Here is a 20034-nt window from a genome sequence, read left to right on the forward strand (position 1 = left end):
CTTCTACATAAGGAGGGGAAATAGGTGCATTTTTGCACTAATGTATCAATTGAGAAAAGGTAGGAGTTGCTTGACCGCATAGCCACTTCTATGGGAAATTCACATGCTAGGAGGACGCCAAATATAGCAATGGATCCAACAAACTGGACTCCAAGGCCAGCAGGGCATAGTGCTTCATGCAGAAGACCACCAGGATTAGTGGCTACGCAACCTTTTCGTAGGCCATCAGTGGCAGCAGGTCGAGGTGTTAGACAAAGTTCATTACACACTTCATGGGAACCAAAAAAAAAGAGGAAATAGATGCAACACTGGCACGCTTTTTTTACCATGACCATATTGCATTCAAATCAGCCAGGTCACCTTATTTTTTAAATATGGTGACAAAGATTGGACAGTATGGACCCACATGTAAACCCCCTTCATCAGAAACTATCAAGACTACATTGCTGCAGAAGGAGAAAGCAGCCATAGAGATTGCGACAACAAATTTTCGCAATCAATGGGCAAGAAATGGAGTGGCATTGATAGCAGATGGATGGAGTGACACACGCCATAGGTCCATACATGGTGTTGTCGCATATTCTCGTGGGGATGTATACTTCATTGGTAGTCATGATGCTTCAGGGACTAGAAAGAGTGCAAATGTATTGGCATCCCAGTGGTGCGAGACAGTGCAGGCTGTTGGGGCAAAAAATGTAGTGCAGTTTGTGGCAGATGGTGAACCTACAAACAAGGCAGCAGGAAACATTTTAATGGCAATGTATCCACATATCACCTTTAGTCCATGCATGGCGCATTGCTTGAATAACTTGTTGAAGGATATTGGGGACTTACCATGAATTGCATCTCTTGTTGCGAAAGGCAACAAGATTATCACATTTATATGTAATCATCAGTACTTGCATGCTGAGTTTCGCAAAAGAAGTGACAAAGAACTTCTCAAATACTCGGATACACGATTTGCATATAACTTTCTTATGCTTGGTCGATTGCACTATTGCAAAGGTGCAATTAGGGAGCTATTTGCTAGTGATGGGTATGAAAATTGGACTGGGGCTGCCACTGCTACTACTGTGTTATGTAATGCATATGTCTCTGATAGAGATTTTTGGGATGAAGTGAATCGCACCAACCAAATGGTTGATCCTATTATGCACATGTTGAGGCTTGCAGATGGCATGGATCCATGCATTGGGAAGATCTACGAAGGTATGGATCGCATGCTTGAGAGGTTGGAGAGTTTGAAACCAAATGCAGACAGGTATAAGCAGATCAAGAAGTTATGCATTAGTAGATGGAATGAGTATGACTCTCCTATGCATGCTGCAGCATATGTGCTTGATCCTGAGTTTCAAGGAAAGATGCAAAAAAGAGACCTTGAGGTGGTCAAGGCTTGGAACACATTGCTTGCAAGGCTTTATCCTAGCCGTGAAATGCAACGCAAAATTAAAAATCAGCTCTCTGTGTATCGGCAAACATTAGGGATGTTTGGTACAGAGGATGCACTAGAGGACAGGACAAATATTGGGGCTGCTTTATGGTGGGAGGACTTACGGGGCAGAAGCTCCAGAGTTGTAGAGTTTGGCTATTCGTATTCTTAGCCAAACAAATAGCTCTTCTTGTTTAGAGTAACTATGGAGCTCATTCAATCACATTCACTCAAAGAAGAAAAATCGTCTTGATACAATGAAGACGAATGACCTAGTCTATGTGAGCTCCAATCTTCGCTTGCTAGCTCGTACATCAGTTGCAAAGGCTGATTCTTTTATACATAGAAAAAAAGATGACGATGACGATGGTGATGGTGATGGTGATGGTGATGGTGATGGTGATGGTGATAGTGATGGTGAGGATGTTGTTCAGCAAGATGAGCATTCAAGCATAGTGGAGCCATCTTCCATGAATCAGAGCACTTAGTGGCTAGCCTTTTAGAACTTTAGAGTATTGACTTGGAAATTGGAGCTCTTGTAACTTGAATCTTTAGACTTTAAAGTTTAGTGCATATTTTGTGTCTTTGCAATGCACACTTGTTGGACTTATGCAACATTGTTGATTACAATGTTGAATCATGAATCCAACAATCCATTGCTGATTACAATGTTTTGAATCTTTATTATTGTTGAAACTTGATTATTATGTCTCTAATTTCACGAATTATGGTTAATATGATATGTCTCTCTAGATTCTAACTTCTAAGACTTAAGTATTGATTCTCTCTCTCTCTCTCTCTTTATATATATATATATATATATATATATATATATATATATATATATATATATATATATATATATATACGAATTATGGTTAATATGATATGTCTCTCTAGATTCTAACTTCTAAGACTTAAGTATTGATTCTCTCTCTCTCTCTCTTTATATATATATATATGCATGTATGCATGTATGTATGTATGTATGCCGTTCCCTCCGTTCCCGTTCCCGTTCCCCGTTCCTAGTAACTATGCGTTTTAGGTTTAGTGATTGTTTTCGTCAGTTGGATGGGTTGTCTTGGGTGCCCATGTTTTGGATCAAATCACTTGTGTATCAATTGTGGGCTTAGTTTGCCTATTTGAAGGCCATCCCTCCCCCCTCAAAAAAAAAAAACATCCAGCCAACCCTCCTCACTCTCTCTCATCCCTCTACTACTCCACTGCCCACATTGACTCTCAATGCTACATGTTTGGAGCTAACCCTTACAACCATGTATCTTTCAACCATTGCAATCAATTTGTTTCTTCTCTCTCATGCATTCTTTCAACCTCCTCTCCATGTTCACTTTCCTTTCCACTACACACTCTCATAGTTTGCCTCTCTATCGACATGTGCTTAATATAGCCATATAGAAAGGATTCCCACAAACTATACCAAATAAGACCCCATCTTTCCCTATGCGCAAGATTTCCCTACCACATTATCCAAGACACAAGAAAATAATAGACTAGTAGACCTGCACTTATCACATGTCAAAGACTTGTGCCTCTTTGCACACACATGTAATAAAGCCATATGAGAGGAGCCTCCACAAAATTGGGGCAACTAATACTTTTGCTTCAATGCACAAGGTTGGATATCCCATGTAACCTAGTAAATATAAGGCTACTATTATTGGCCACAACTTAGCTACACTTCTCGTCTCCATACTTGAGTTCGAGTTGAGCAATTGGGCCAACGACCTAACAAAAACCATTAAAGAAGGGAATAGCTTCTTCCATGGCTCCTTTGGTAGAAAAGGTCCTCTACCAACGAGCTTTACCAATAAAACTCTCCTCTTAACACTCTAGATTGAAAATTGCTAATCCTCCATTGGTCCTTACCTAAATACTCATGCCCCAAGTGACGTTAGATCCTGCTAGGGTCCCATCTCCCCCTTTCAAATTCAAACATATCATAAACTATTCAACAACCACCATACTGGTAATTGGCCTTGCACTAACTTTCTCTTTTGCCTCAATGCCAAAGGCTCTAGAAAAAGTCTAAGTGCCCTAGGAAGGAGAAGTCAATGGACACTTTGACATTGAGAATAGCATTCATTGATGCAAAAAGCATATAACCATTAAAACATGTGGCTTTACAGGTTTATGCAATCTTGACCTAACCTTTCCTACCTTGCTCCAAGAGGCACCAATTGTTAAATCATCCAAGCATATGAAGATTTTGTTTAGAATATTGCATGAATAAGCATTGACATATAATTATTTATTTTGGAGGAATGGGCCACTCAGCCTAAAGGTGAAAGCTCACAATGCATAATTCCCATGTTGAACCAACCATTAATGGACTTCTATTTACCTTGCGGATTTTGGGTAAAGTAGTGACACGAAAGGACTAGCGTCATCACATTGTTGTTAGCAAATTAGTCAGTTCATGGCTAAGTCTGTGCATGTGGTATACCAAGCTGGGCACCAGTCATATTTTACGGCATTTATTTGGCCTATATATTCTCAGGCTCCCTCCTCCACATTCATTCGTCACCTGACAGTTCTTGGGGAGAGGGAGCGAGTGCCACTGCCCCCACAGTCGGTGACTCACATTGCTTCTGTACTATCTCATGTCTTGGTATATGGATTCCATTTCCCGAGCATCTCTTTTCTTCTGAGTTCTCTTGCAGTGTTTCTCTTCTCTTTTCTCTCTCTCTTATGTTCAGCAGTCTATTACAGCAATCTCCCATGCTTCCATCGCTGCATCCACTTTTGACATGGTATCAAATTTCAAGATCGATTGCTCCTACTGTATTTGCTGTTTTGTCAGTTTTGACTAATTTTTTGACTTTTTGCAGCAACTTTTGTCTTATTTTGGTCAAATTTTGGGTTATACTGTATGTGAACTCTTGCTTTTTGCAATCTGTGCTCGTGTTTTGGCTGAGTTCCCTCTCCAAATCCCTTCTTTTCTCTACTTCTCTTCTAAATCCTCTACATATGACTCCTCCATGCACATCCACCGATAACAAGCTCCATGGATCTGATTATCACACGTGGAGTGCGATGATGAAGGCTTGGTTCATCCAAAAGCAGTTATGGTACGTGGTTTGCGGTGCTATTGCACGTCCTCATCAACCTTCTCCTGTTCCAACTGATTTTGATGAAGACAACCATGAGGAAGTAGTGCTTACATGGATTCGAATGATGCCCGTGCTTGTTCTCATCAACCTTCTCCTGTTCCAACTGATTTTGATGAAGACAACCATGAGGAAGTAGTGCTTACATGGATTCGGATGATGCCCGTGCTTACTTAGTCTTACTTCAGTGTATTTCCAAAGAAGTCCTACCGGCGGTCACCTCCTACAAGACAACTTCAGAGAGGGGTTCAAAGACGAAGAAGTCAAAGGCCCAAAGTTACCATTGTGGCAAGAAGGGCCATTTGCGAAAGGACTGCAAAGAGTTAGCGGCTTCCAAGAAGAAACAGAAGCAAAAGACCACACGAGATGTGGACTCCTCTAACGAGTTCCAACTCAGATCCTCCGGCCAAGACGAAGTCCAAGGCGCGAAAGGGATCCTCTTCTTTAGATCGTAGGAGGACTTGGTGGCCCCTTCCTCAACTGCTTTCTAGTGGTGGTGATGCGGTTATCCCTCACGACTCTCCAATGCTAGAGAGGGAGTGTGAGAGGATAGTGAGATGGGGCAACCACACCTCATCTATATTTCTATACAGATGCACAGAATCTAGAGAGGGACGTCCTTGACGCATCGACCGAAGTCTGGCGGGCATAAATGTTGGAGCTAGGATTAACATCCAGGTTCATGATGGGCTGGTTATTTAACAGAGAGTGGGTGGCTTTCATCTAGAGCTAACATGAGGGGACACTTTGGCACTTTGACTAAAGAAGGGGAATTCATGGTCATTTATACATTGTGGCATTGGTGACAAGCCGGTCACGTGTGCTACATCAGAGACATCGTTGACGAACATGAGAGCTGCTATGATTCTTCTCTATTTTCAGGAGCTAGTACAATTGACATCGACATTAGGTTCTCTCCAAGGCACCTTGGTGGTGGCTTGCGCACCTACTACTTGGGTACCCATGGTTCTACTCTGATGGACATTGTTGTATGTACTATGATGAGACATTATCGTTATATATTGTATTGTATCACATCACCCATGATCTCAAAGAGGGTGTTAGCAGATTAGTCAGTTCATGGCTGAGTCTATGCATGTGGTACAATAGGCTGGGCACCTATCATACTTTATGGCATTTATTTGGCCTATATATTCACAGGACCCCTCCTCCACATTCATTCATCACCTGACAATTCTTGGGGAGAGGGAGCAGGTGCTAGTGCCCCCACAACTGGTGACTCACATTGCTTCTGTATTATCTCATGTCTTGGTATATGGATTCCATTTTCCAAGCATCTCTTTTCTTCTGAGTTCTCTTGCAGTGTTTTTCTTTTCTCTTTTCTCTCTCTTGTGTTCAGCAGTCTATTACAGCAGTTTCCCATGCTTCCATCGCTGCACCCAATTCTGACTTTCCCATGCTTCCATCGTTGCATCCACTTCTGACACTTGCCTGCTCATTTCTCACAACTCAATCAATTTTCTTGCCTTGCATGGTAATACCTCTTAGATTAGCAAAAATCTAGTCCCTCCCTCTCAACATTGAGTGGAACTGCAGAGAAAATGCACCTTTTCGGGCATAGTTTGTTGACTGTCGCCTTGCAGTAGTTCCATCTGCAGCAACACACTGGATTAACAGGAGACTTATTTGATACTAATCTCCAACACGAAAGACATATACAAATCGTTCTTTGTAACTGGGTAACAGCACGAATGCCTTCCACAAAGGTAACTATATGTGTGCTTGTAGAAAGAATTTACCTTTCGTGCTGTTATCCTGGTTAGAGCACCCCCCAGGGTGGTTTCAACCATGTGAAGATCGGAAAGCGATAAGGAGGAGAGATTCTCACCCATCATGTAGCTGTGAATAATGAACAAAACAATGTAAGATAAAGATGTCAAACAGACAGTACAAATTATCATCAGCTCCACAAATTACCATCAGCCCAACAAAATTGTTACCTTTGAAGATCAGTCAATTGCTTGATACGCTGTTGTAAGTAGATAGCTTCGTGTCTCCACGTCTGTATGAGTTATTACGTTAGAGAGTAGCTTTGTTTGAGAGAGAGAGAGAGCAAATTGGCTTACGAGACAAATCAATTGACTGGCCATAGCAAATCATACTAACAAAAGCCAAAGATTCGGTTTGATGAAAAATTGGCTACGATATTGCCTATGATATTACAATGTATGGAGGTGAGATCAAAAAGAGTAGTGTAGCTTTTATGCACTAAAGCATCTAACTAAACAATTGTCGATAATCGATTTGCACCTGTGTAGAGCAACGACTTCTCCAATATGTGAATGTGAAAGGTAAAAGCATAAGTATTATGAAAGAAGTGCAAGTAAAATCAAGGAAAGTTGCCAAGCCAAGGCCCGCTAGCTCGACTGGCTTGTACAATGCAAAAATTTGATTATGGCTATTGTTGGCTTGTCTCACTAAGATGAACATTGTAATGGGACCATGTGTTGCGTTTGTACTCAAGGGTTTGAGCACCCTTCTAGTACAAGTCTCAATGTACGCCTTGACATTCAATTAACACAGTATTCTTTTGTGTTTAAAATGAAGGAAAGTTAGTAAAAAGCATCGGATGAAATGAATGTAAACAAGAAAACAAAACTCAAAGGTATACTAGCTTTTGTTTATCTAGTACCGATCTTAGAGGTAGCAAACCAATTACTGGAAATGACTTCCAAAGAGAATGAAGCTCTAACAACCAAAGCACAAGATTCCTCATACCTAGGAAATAGCACCAAAACTCCCCAAGCTTGAAAATAGCAGTAGAACTCTACATGTATTATCAAGAAATGTGAAAAATCGATTCATTATATTGAGCAAAAGTAGTACTCTATGTGATGGGGGAAGATGGTAAAGATAAAAACGAAAAGTATAATAACTACCAACCATATAAGCTTTCTTGTTGGTGAAAATCATGGTTGAAGGACCCGCCAAGGTCAAGGAGGTCGATGTGGCCAGGGAAGGGAGATCCCACGACCTGTCTTTATAGTCAATGACTTGGCTGAGCAAGATGAAGCAAGTCTCATTACTCTCTTGCGAGAGTATGTAGACGTCTTTACTTAGTCCCTAAAAGGGCTCAAGGGGGTAGACTCCAGTGCGGTTACTCACAACAGATCCATGACACCTGATGCAACATCGGTAAAGCAGCGATCGTATCCCATGAATCCGAAGCATGCCCACGCCGTCAAGGAAGAAATTGATAAGCTAATGAGGACAGGATTCATCTATGAAATTGAACACATGGACTATGTTTCTCACAACTATTAAAATATTTATGCTGAAGAAGTCTTCTTAGGTGTTTGGTTTACGTGTAAGAAGTTGGAAAAACAAGGTCTCCTTACTCAAACAATAAAGAGGAAGTAGCTAAGATGTCCCAATAGTTATAGAAATTTTTGAAATCCCCCTCAAATGTTAAAAGATATACCCTTGAATTTTTTTGTCAAAGTTATACCCTTGAATCTTTTTTGTCAAAGTATATATCGGAATTGAAAGATAAAGGAGTCTCAAACCTAAAGATCTCAATTTAGGCTATGGCAACATTCAAAAAGTAAATAAGAACCAATCTATCAATTCAACACTTGCTTTAAGATTAGTAAAAAAGGATTTACCATTCATGTTGGGTACAACTTGAATCTCAATAATTTCCTATTTATCTCCAACCAACCATCCATCTTTGTTTTTATACATTGACATATTTTGATATACAATGATATTTTGTTAAGATTTGTATGTAGACAACGTGTAAGTCCCTATGGGGAAAAAGCAACGACTAAATGGTTATTTACATCTACTCCATATCTTCTTCTTTCCAAGAAAATTTGAGAAAATAGGCTATATATATATATAGTCATATGGCTTGGGCAGCTTCAATGGCAATTTTTAAATCCTCCCTTTCGCTCACAGTTTGGGGAACAAGCAGGTTAAAATGAATCATTAATCCAAGAGTCTATGAAAATATGACTTTACCATTAGCAAGTTGCATCTCCCCAAATTCTCTCCTTTCACTTTTTGTTTTCATGGATAACATATTTAGTACAAAAAATTCCTATCCATTCTCAATGGGATATAATATTCACATCCAATTTGTGATCCATAAAAGTGTCCCAATCCCAAGGTAGCTAGCCACTTATGATTTGTCAAGCAATTAACAATGAATACTTGATTATTCAAATTTTTTAGTTGTTCCATTTCTTTTGCACAAAGGCATAAGTTCTCGATGATTAGAAACATTGTAGTTCCACATGAAAGCAATTCAAACAATAATAGGATAAGATCTAACCACCAACCTTGAAAATTAAGGGTTCCTCTACAGAGTAGTCCAACAAAAGAAAGTAGAAAATCATAATATTGGGATAGGATGGAGATTCATGCACCAATGGACCCTACCCCCAACAAACCATATGTGATTTTTCCATTTCCTTATAGCTAATGCAAATTAAAAAGTTGTGCAATAGTCTACAATTTACTTTTAGTCCATATCAGTTTCTTGGTAAAACTTCTTGAATATTCCCTCATTAGAAAAAATTGGGTAATTTGGCCATTTTGATTGGTTCCTTACAAATTTATATTGTGAAAATTGCATAGTCCATTCCTTTCTACACCAAGAATCGACCCTTTCGTGCCTTGGACAAAAAGCATCATGAATGGGCTCAAGAATAGTAATATATGTCTCTATGAATGATAAACTTTTTAATCTCACCAATGCAATACCAAAATTCATATTTCTATCACTACGCACTTTGGGAAATTCAATGAAAGGGGACGGGGGGGTTTATTGGAATTTAGACCAAATCAGGTAGGTATATTAGTCAACAATATTTTGGGAGTTCCCAAAAGGTTGGGGTATTTTGGGTCATTCTCCTAATAGTGAAATCGAAGTAAAACATGGGTGCAAAAGCAACAATCAAATGTAAGAGCAAAATTTGAAATGAACTAGGAGTAGAATCCAGATCATTTATTGAAAGCAAAGAATTTTATGTCATCAATAGATTTACAATTTTATAAGTAAGGTCGATCATTTATTGGAAGCCATGAATTTATGTCATCAATAGATTTACAATTTTATGGGTAAGGCCTTTGAAGCTTTGTTAACATAGCATATAGAAATAATAAATGTTCACAATGTTGTCTCTTTTGAGGGTGGTTGCTATATGGTCTTCTAGAGGTATGGATTCCATTGGTATGAAGGTGAAAATGATGCTTTCATGCCTAATGCTATCCTATCCTTACCATCCATGTGCTTTGAGAAAACTCAACTATAGTGCTTGCCACTTGGAAACTCAATTAATATTCTCTTTAGTTCCTCTAATGTTCTCTCTACTTCTTGTAAGCATAGAGTGACTTGGATTGTTTGTAAAGATCTTCAACTTTATTTGATTGTCTTACTCCTTCTATTAAGGGCAAGTCTAGGTCTACTTTCACACAAGCTTTATGGAGAGCTTGTTTGAGGAGACTTCTCCATTCCATAGTTTATGGCAAAGGAGCTTGTGAAAGGGGTTGATAATGAAAAGACAAAAGATGAGAGGGGTGTGTCCCTAATATAGTCTTATGCATAGGATCCCCCCTATCACCCTTTGAGGAGAACTTGGAAATGCCTAAGAAGATCAATTGTAAAGGTGGTGGCAAGATATTTGGGATGCTCAAAGACAAGTTTTGGTAAGATCTGTTCTAAAGGCATTCTATGGTGGCATGATATTTGAAATGCTCAAAAACAAGGGCTTTGGTAACTAAGAAGATAGCCACTCGTTTATTGATTGGTGACTAATGAAGCCCAATGGTTTGGATGGGTGAGAAAAAATTTGAATAGCCTATTGTAACTAGAATCTAGATAATATCATTGAGGTCTTCAATGCTTCTATGGAAGCTATGTTGTAGAAGTGAAAAACAAAAAAAAAATCTATGAGAAGAGACATGGAATCATGCAAAGAGCTTGAGTGTTTTGGTGCGAATTGCTCCCCGCTCTACGTATAAAGCTTGGAGGAGAAAAATCACTATACTTTTGAAGGGTACTCACCCTCATAAGCTAAACCTAGTACTTTGGAAAGTAGTGATAAACAAATTTTCAACTAAGGATAGACTTAGTAAGACAATCTATATATCCCCACGCTGTCCACTTTGCAAAAGGGAAGAAGAAAATGCACTAAATTTATTCTAAGATATCAAAAAATTAGATGTATGTGGAAACTACTTAGGGATTCAATCAGGAGTGTATGATTTATTGATGATATCACCATAAAGCTAGCCTTGTTTAGTGACCAAGGATGCATTCATAAGGAATCTTTGGAATTTGTTGAGGGTGGTTACTACTACCTTCATTAGGAAGAAAGATGGACTTTTTGAAAGATCCATATTCCTCTAGAAACATATATGGCATAATGCATTGCACCCTCAAAAGAGTTCTAACCTTCATACAAGTAAAGTCCATTCCTTTAGGAAAATATGTAGCACCACCCTCATAGAGGCAACATTGTGAACATTTAACGTTTCTACATATTATGCTAACTAAGCTTCAAAATCCTTGCCACACAAAAGTATAAACCTTGATTTTGTCCTATAATACAATATTCTTAGGTATGGATAATTTTTTGTCTCTTTAGAGATGGGAAGGAAACAATCACACATCAAACCTGTTAGAGAATCCAAGTTTGATAAGAAGATTTTCTTTACCACACTATAGCAACAATAATTTGAGCTACATCCCAACTACGACACGCTAAACATGCTAGGTTCATGGAAAACCTTCATCAAGGGATTAAGAGCAATGCCTTGATAAAAGGCCTAGTGGAGTAGTGTGGCCTAAAACCATGTGTCTGAGTAGCATGTGAGACACTTGTGGATATCCCCTATCCATCCTTCATTAGAACTTACCAATCTCAAAAATTGAGACACTTGTGATCTTGACAAATAATGGAAGAATCTCTTATAATATCATGCTCTCAATGAAAGTACTAGAGTCGTCCTTAGGAATCATTTTGAAGAGGAAAAAACATGATAGAACTAGGAAAGCCACGTCTATCTTAGCTAGATAAGGAGATTAGATTTGATGCCACAAAATTATTTGCTTCCAATAATTGATCTACTAAGATTTTTATCTACACTTTTCTCTCGTATGGTTTTATAATGCATAAATCTATCAATGGGGTAGATATCTACATCACCTCTTAAAGGAGCTTTTCAAAGATAGATCTCCAATTGGCCATCAGTGCTTACAAAGCCTAAAAGATCCTATCCTTCCTTTTGACTCTCATAAGGCTATAAGGGCCTTCTCCTCCTATTGGGGACACATCTCTTTCATAGATTTTGTCATTGTCCACTTGTATGAAGCTTGTATGAATGTTATAATTCTCTTGATGCCTAGTGTTACCTCTCTCTTACTATTCATTGGCTTTGAGAAAAATCAACTATAGTGCTTGTCGATACAATTTAATCTTTTCTTTAGTTTCTCTAATGCTCTCTTTACTTCTTGTAAGCATTGTAGACTTGGGCTGTTTGGCAAGATCTTCAACATTATTTGATTGTTTTATTACTTCTACTAAAGGAAAGCCTAGGTCTACTTTCACACAAGCTTGGGAGAGGAATCTTGAGACTTCTCCATTTTATCGTTTGCAACAAAGGAAGTGCAAAAGGAGCTGATAATGAAATGGAAAAAATATGAGAGGAAGCTAACGGTCTAAGAACTCAACTAAGAATGCGACAATCATAGGTTTAGGAATCTTGCAAAGAAAACTAGGAAGTCCACCTTTTGAAGGATAAGATTTGATTCCTTAACATTTAGTATCATGTTAGCATAGTTTGTGCCAATTTCTCAATTTTAAATCAAAAGTTAAGAACTCCATTGGAAGGCAATAGAGTGAGCCAAACTTTCCATTAGTCAATTTTCTTTTAAGTTCATATGGTCCCAAGATAATGACGATCTTGAACTTCCACAAGATATAGTTGGTCCCATCAAGTTTGCCTTCCATGATTGTACAACCAGTTACCATGTTGATGCTTCCTTCGCAACTGTTGAGGCCATTACCATTGATCAATATCATTCCTAGTCTTTACTACTACGAGAGCTAGTTCTACTTTTTCTAAATTTGTTGTCTAGAATTCTATTAAAGAAAGCATGACAACAAAAGATAATATGAATATACGAGAGAAAATGAGAGAAGTAAAAATTGTTTAATATTAATCTCACACGAGCGGTGGTTCAAGGCTCTATCCAACCATGCTTTCTTACAAGCTTTGAAGGTGATTCCCAATAGATGCTAGATGGAGGCTAGTATGTAGAAGTTATGAGTACTCCGGAGTTGCTAAAATTTATTGTAGAGGAATTAGAGAGGCTTTGTAGTAAGGTTACTAAAAATTATCGTAGAGGCCTAGTAATGTTACTAAAATTTATCAAAGGATCAATCATACACATATGAAAGGCATTTTTGCTCAAAAGAACAATGTAGCACAATTCAAATCACTTGCAAAACACATATGAAAGGCATTTTCGCTTAAAGCTTATTCACAAATTTGGCAAGGGGAGGGGTAGAAGACAATTCTCTTGCACATGTTGGAGACACTATACAGTAGACCAAAGGCCTTTTGTGAGCCTTGAGGAAGGGACTAGTGAGACGTTTAGTAATAGTACTAAAATTTATCATTACTAAAACTTATTGTAGAAACCTAGTAATGTTACTAAAATTTATCAAAGAGGGAAGACAATCATGCACGCATGAAAGGCCTTTTTGCTCAAAAGAACAATGTACCATGGTTCAAATCACTTGCAAAAGGTGTTTTTGCTTAAAAGCAAACAATGTAGCACAATTCAAATGGCATGCAAAAGGTTCTTACAACATATCTCATGTTTTCACAATGTAGCACACTTCAAATGGCTTGCAAAAGGTTCTTACAAGGTCTCACATGACTCAAGGGAAAACATGTTATTTGTCTCTTTGTGGCCACCATTTTTAAATCACCACAATGCATTTGATCTTAACAACATTTGAATCTCTTGCAGCACAAGAATCATCACAGCGCACTTGATCTTAGTAAGATTTGAATCTCTTGTAGCGCGAGGCTTCAAAATTATTGTGCTAGTCAACCATTTAATCATGTGACAAAACATTGGTTCCTTCACCCTACTATTGGGAATCTTATTCTGCATGCTTTAAGCTATCTTTTTGGAAGCAAGGTGAATGTCATTGTCCCTACCTTATGCTCATCTCTAAGTAAGATAAATCTCTTTGTGAAGCAAGGTGAATCTCATCGTGCATGCTTTATGCTCTCTCTATGGAATCTTACTGTCCATACCTTATGCTTCTCGCCACTTTCTGTTTCATGCAAAAGTCTACTAACATAAGAAAAACAAAAATTAAGACAATGCAACACAAAGTTCAAAATTCACGGTTCAAGATTTGTGGTTGTGCCATCACTAGGGTTCGAGATCTGCGGTTGTGGCACCATTATGGTTTAGGGGACACAACCAAAATTACCAAGGAAGAGCTCAACACCCCAATGGTCACCACATATACTATAGAGCCGCTAGCCATCACCACATATACTATAGAGCCACTAGTAGGCTCTACGTATGCTCATCTCTTCCCCAAACTCTTGAACTATCACCACAAATACTAAGGGCCTCCATCATCATCACAAAGTTCAAAATTCAAGGTTCAAGATTTGCGGTTGTGCCATCACTAGGGTTCAACATCTATGGTTGTGGCATGATTATGGTTTAGGGGGGACAACCAAAATTACCAAGGGAAGAGCTCAACACCCCAATTGTCATCACATATACTATAGAGCCTCTAGTAGGCTCTAAGTATGCTCATCTCTTCCCCAGACTCTTGAACTATCACCACAAATACTAAGGGCCTCCACCATCACCACAAAGTTCAAAATTCAAGGTTGAAAGATTTGTGGTTATGCCATCACTGGCGTTCGAGATCTGTGGTTGTGACATTATTATGGTTTAGGGGGCACAACCAAGATTACCAAGGGAAGAACTCACCACATATACTATAGAGCCTCTAGTAGGCTCTAAGTATGCTCCTCTCTTCCCCAAACTCTTGAACTATCACCACAAATACTAAGGGCCTCCACCATCATCACAAATACTAAGAGATCACAAATACTAAGAGACCTCCACCAATGCTTTTTCTCATCTCTTTCCAAATCAATGGAAACTCTTATCTAAAATTCAAATCCCATGGACCTATGAATACCAAGTTCTTTGCAAGATACACTCCATAATTACTCCGTATTCCATATGAATCACATTTATCCTTCATATTAGATATTAGTTTTTAACGTGCTAAACTTATGAAACGCGAGCTCATTATGGATTGTCATAGCCATAATATATATAACAATGACATGTTGCAAATATGCTCCATAACTATTCCACACGAATCACATTCTTCATATCAAAATTATGAAAGTAGCCTATAACATTCATTCTTCTTATTAGATTTATGAAACTAGCCTTCACATGCTGCTAGCCTATAACGTTCATTCTTCGTATCAGATTTTATGAAACTAGCCTTTGCATGCTATATTTAGAAACATAGGCTGTTTATGGATCGTTTAAGCATAACATGTATAAGAAACTAGCCTAAGATTCATTCTTCATGTTTCATACATAAGCTGTTTATGGATTGTTTAAGCATTAACATGTAAAAGAAACTAGCCTAAGATTCATTCTTCATGTTAGGTATATGAAACAAGCCTTATAAGCTAGATTATTGAAACATGAACTGTTTATCAATTGTTTAAGCATAACATGTATAAAAATGACATGTTTTGAATGCTATGTTAATACATGCTAAATTTATGAACATGAGCTGTTTTATGGGTCATCATTGGCATAATGTGTATAAAAATAAAAATAACATGTCTCACCACATGTATAAGAATAACATGTTTTAAATGCTATGTTAATACATGCTAAAATTATGAAGATGAGTTGTTTTATGGGTCGTCATGGCATAATATGTATAAAAATAAAAACAACATGTCTCATCACATGTATAATCATAACATGTATAAGAATAACATGTTTTAAATGCTATGTTAATACATGCTAAAATTATGAAGATGAGTTGTTTTATGGGTCGTCATTGACATAACATGTATAAAAATAAAATGTTTCATCACATGTATAATCGTAACATGCATAAGAATGACACTAAGAATGCCACGTTTCGGATGCTATGTTGATACATGCTAAATTTATGAAAATGAGCTACTTTATGGTTGTGATTGGCATAACATGTATAAAAATGGCATTAACATGTACAAAAATAATATGTTTTATCACATGTATAATAATAATGTTTCGAATGCTATTTTGATACACGTCGCCAAGTTTATGAAGATGAATTGTTTTATGGATCGTCATTGGCATAACATGTATGAAAATAACATGTTTCATCACATGTATAATCATAACGTTTTGAATGCTATGTTGATACATGCCAAAATTATGAAGATAGATGAATTGTTTTATGGATCGTCATTAGCAAAACATGTATAAAAATAACATGCATAAGAATTGACATGTTTTGAATGCTATGTTGACTCTTACTAAATTCATATGTTTATAGTGCCACTAGCAATATGCAAAACCACAATCCCTTTCCTTTTTGAAGCTTAAAATTCCTTGAATTGCCTCGAAAGGAATTTAAGTTTCAAATCTGCAAATCCACAATCTCTTTCCCTCATACGACTTACCTCAAAAAGGTTAAATTTTAGATAGGTCGTACTATGATGACACTAGCATTTCAAAAATGTTAACTTTAGATGGACCATACCATGATAACACTAGCATTAAGTTTTCAATCTACAAATCCACATTTCCCACTCCCTTCTGCAAATTACCTCCATGGTTGGTTAAGGGTAGTGCACCTTTTATAGAAGACTTAGGACGACCCTCCATTCCTTAGAGATGAATAGGCTGGGATTGTTCGTGGTGCAAGCAACACTTGAAAACTAGCTGACCTTTTAATCACCGTAGACGCGATCATTTATCGCTGCAACGAGTATCATGTGGAGATATTCACTTCCTCTGTAATTGTTCAACCAATTTGGATCATAAACACAGAAAATGGTCGTCGTACATTGACGATGAGGACAAACATGTAGGGAACCCCATAAGATCGTATAAATTAGGCTCACATTTGTCTTCTTTTTGAACTATACATATTTCAACTGTAATTTTGCAGAAATGCAGCCTCAGCCGATTCATAAATTTCGCATCGTATGCACAAAAGTTCGTAATAATGGCAAGATGTACAAGTAAAACTGCGTACTTGGCAAGTCCTTAGGCGTTAACTCGCTCTCGTCAGGAGGAATTAGAAATTCAGCGCATTGAGACACAATAAACACGTGGGCGCATTCTAAGGTTAAAACAAGTATGCTTCACTTCATAAGAGAAACGGGGAAAATTGAATGGGCCTCTCCCAAAGGAGAATGGCCGTACCTCTCCGTCTTGCAGCAGCAGACGGTTGGTCGAAGGAAGGTCCATAGCATCGCACTGCCGATAACGTTCCAGAATGTCCAGCATGCTAAAACCCCCAAAATTCAGTACACACAATGAACAAAGCATGCATGTTGCCTAAATTACACCACGGTCGCAGCAGGCTGCAGCTGTGTGAAGGGTTCAATACCTAAATTGCCTAAATTGCATGATGAGATGCGCATGTGCTGTGAGAAGGGTTCAATACCTCGAGCTCGCATACTCATACATCCTGTTGGTGGAGGAGAAGATGATGACTGCCACCTGTGCTTCACAGAGAACGGAGAGCTCGTAGGCTTTCTTGAACAGACCAGTGCGGCGTTTGGAAAAGGTCACCTGGCGACTGGTGCTGTTCTCGATGCGACGGACTGCGCCTGGCGAGACATGGCTAATGGCAGGAGCACCTGTCTTGATGAGGCTGGACGAATCCGGCAGCCGTGGGATCAGAATGTCGGGGCGGCTGCTGTTGTGACGGTCGGCTTCTTCCTCCGCCAGCGCCGGCATGTGCGTCCCTTCTCCACCAGAGCCTCTGAGCATGCCTCCCTTTATCTCCATCGCTCCCCGAGTCTCTGTATCCGTGTCCCTTTCTCTCTCGCGCGCAGGCGGAGAGTCTCTCTAGGGAAGAGTCTGAAGGTAAAAACCTGGAGGGGGGCCGAGCAGGCACGGCCCAGGCACAGGCGCACAAAAAGAGAGAGGAGCATCAAGTCGCCGTCAGCGAAGAGCCACGCAGATTTCCCCGTGAAAAGCTGAGGAGGGCTTGCTTACCTGAAGGGAGTCTCCATCGCTCGGCTGTGTGGGGCAGCAGGGAAACGAGAGAAAAAGAGAAGGGACTCATCGCAACGAAAGGTGGGCCAGAGTTGTCCCGTCGCTTCTCAGCGCCGGGACAGCTAAATAGATACGCGTATCGCACTACTATACAATGGCATGGGTATCTTCTTACAGCATTGGCATTATCATGAAAGCCCACGTGGTAAGTAGCAAGGGGGACCGGGGTGTGGCAGACTAAGGCGGTTGTACACATAAATCATGATTCATGTGTGGGGTGGGTATATGTATGACATCCACCCACTAAGGGAAAGGTGCCCTCAAGAATCAACACTATCTTCCATTATAGAATTAGTATTATCTTAAGACACCCACGAAGAAAGGAAAAGGTCTCACGAGCACTTCCACGGCAGGCCGGCGGGCGGGAAGGGGGGTTAGGAAGGGGGGCGGCTGTGTGTTTTCAAGGATCCACACTTTTTTTTTCTTGCATAAATTGTAAATGCTCGTCAAAATGTTCCAATCTCACAAACAAGAGGCCTTTTGCACAGACACTATGCTAGCTAAGAATTTTGCACCACCAAACAATGCTTACACGTTGCACTAACTTAGCCAATCTCACTTTTCAATAGATTAAGGCCTTGTTCGAAGCGAGGAAATAGCCCACAATAGGTCAAGGAAACTCCAACCAGTCTTGCAAGATGAGGAAACTGCTTATAGGAATTTGAAGACGACACGGTTAGCCAAAATTGACAAAGTTTGAAATCATCAGCTCTATTTCTAAAATCGTGGAGACCTGATTGAAAGCCAAGTGTGAACCCTCAAATTACACCAATTAACTACAATATTGGCCTTGTGCAAAAGGATAGGGAGCTGTTTGCATGAGGGTGAAAATCAAAAACTAGTTTTTTGCCCATTTTTTGTTTTCAAATTAAGTTTAGGGTTAGATGAGATGGTTTGCAAATGCATTTTTTAATTGCAAAAGTCATCCTAGCCCCATCTACCTTTTGTGCACTATCACAACAAATTCGTTTTTTATTAGAAAATCATGCATTTAACAACAACCAATGATAACCTTTGTTTTGTAAGAAAACCAAAAACCGATCCATGTGACCAAACTAAAAACTGGTGTCACATGGACCGGTTTCTAGTTTTCTTGGAAGATCATTGAAACCAACCCCCCCCCCCCCCCCCCCTCTGAGTTGTGAAAAACCCCCAAGGGAATAGCTCCCTAGTTTCTTCCCAAAAAGCAAAAGCTTTCCCATGTGCCCAGGATTGGTTTCTAGTTTTTTATAAAAACCCCTCAAAACATCCAGAAAACTCCTTCAAGGAAACGGCTCCTAAGATGCAAGGATGAACTAGGACCATTAACATAACCCTCACGAAAACAAAAGTATAAGAATATATAAGCTTAATAAAAGTATAAGAATATAAAGTTCAAACCAACTTTTTACCGATTGTATTGTTTGTGGTCTAATGATTAATATTCTCGACACTAAAATTTATGTCATGACGTCCAACCTCCTCGAAGTTTTTTATTTGTCTTGGTTTCAAAAGTTCTCAATTTCTCCCCAAACAAGTATTTTCTAGAATAAGTTTAGAATCCAATCTTTTAATACCTTTAAAAGAGGATTAAAAAAAGCTATCTAGGTTGGGGGCCACATAAAAAAAGACGTGCATTAGGACTTTTTGAACAATAATAGAAAAATATTAGCTTACAAAGGCCCTTTTTAAACTTGTGGCCTTATTTGTATAGCTTGTAACACTAACCATCAGGCCAAACACAATGGCTTTTGCTATGAGAGTTTCTTTTAACTTGTTTATTCTTATATCTTATTTTATCAATGATTGTGCATATTTCTTTGATCGTTGGCATGTTCTAATATCCTTCAATGCCCTGATTTTCTAACAAGCAATTTAGTTTCATTTGATTGAAACTAAGTGGATTTAGTTATTGGATTTATATTGTGAACTTTTGTTCTAATTATTTGCCACATAATAGTGACCCATTACATGTATAAGCATGTAGCATATATTGAATTGTGCTAAGCAAACCACTGAGAATTTAATATATTTCATGTCTTTGATGAGCAAATCATTGGTGGTTAGAGAGATGAATATTTCATGATTTTCATTATTATTAAGGGAGGGCTTTGGTGTGCACAAGTAATATGTTGGGTACCATTGTTGTGTGATACCCTATTTTGAGC

The 20034-nt window shown here is 38.7% G+C and overlaps 1 protein-coding gene across 4 annotated transcripts in view; it reads right to left on the reverse strand.

Annotated features, from left to right (window-relative positions):
* The window catches only part of LOC148030874 (MADS-box transcription factor 23-like), a 55354-nt gene extending 37376 nt beyond the window's left edge, over window positions 1-17978 (reverse strand). Inside the window, exons 1-6 of one of the 4 annotated variants that reach the window (XM_087684402.1) lie at window positions 17828-17978; window positions 17271-17703; window positions 17027-17111; window positions 6519-6580; window positions 6318-6417; window positions 6126-6170 (exon numbers count right to left, since the gene is read on the reverse strand). In XM_087684402.1, coding sequence (XP_087540528.1) covers window positions 6126-6170; window positions 6318-6417; window positions 6519-6580; window positions 17027-17111; window positions 17271-17617 — 639 coding nt within the window. In that variant the 5' untranslated portion in view covers window positions 17618-17703; window positions 17828-17978. The other 3 variants (XR_015691820.1, XM_087684401.1, XM_087684403.1) reach the window with 3 other exon arrangements.
* Between the last annotated feature and the right edge of the window lie 2056 nt (window positions 17979-20034).

This window comes from Lygodium microphyllum, chromosome 9 (genome assembly GCF_053477565.2).
Source record: "Lygodium microphyllum isolate KBCC chromosome 9, Lygodium_microphyllum_v1.1.10, whole genome shotgun sequence".
Classification (NCBI taxonomy): domain Eukaryota; kingdom Viridiplantae; phylum Streptophyta; class Polypodiopsida; order Schizaeales; family Lygodiaceae; genus Lygodium; species Lygodium microphyllum.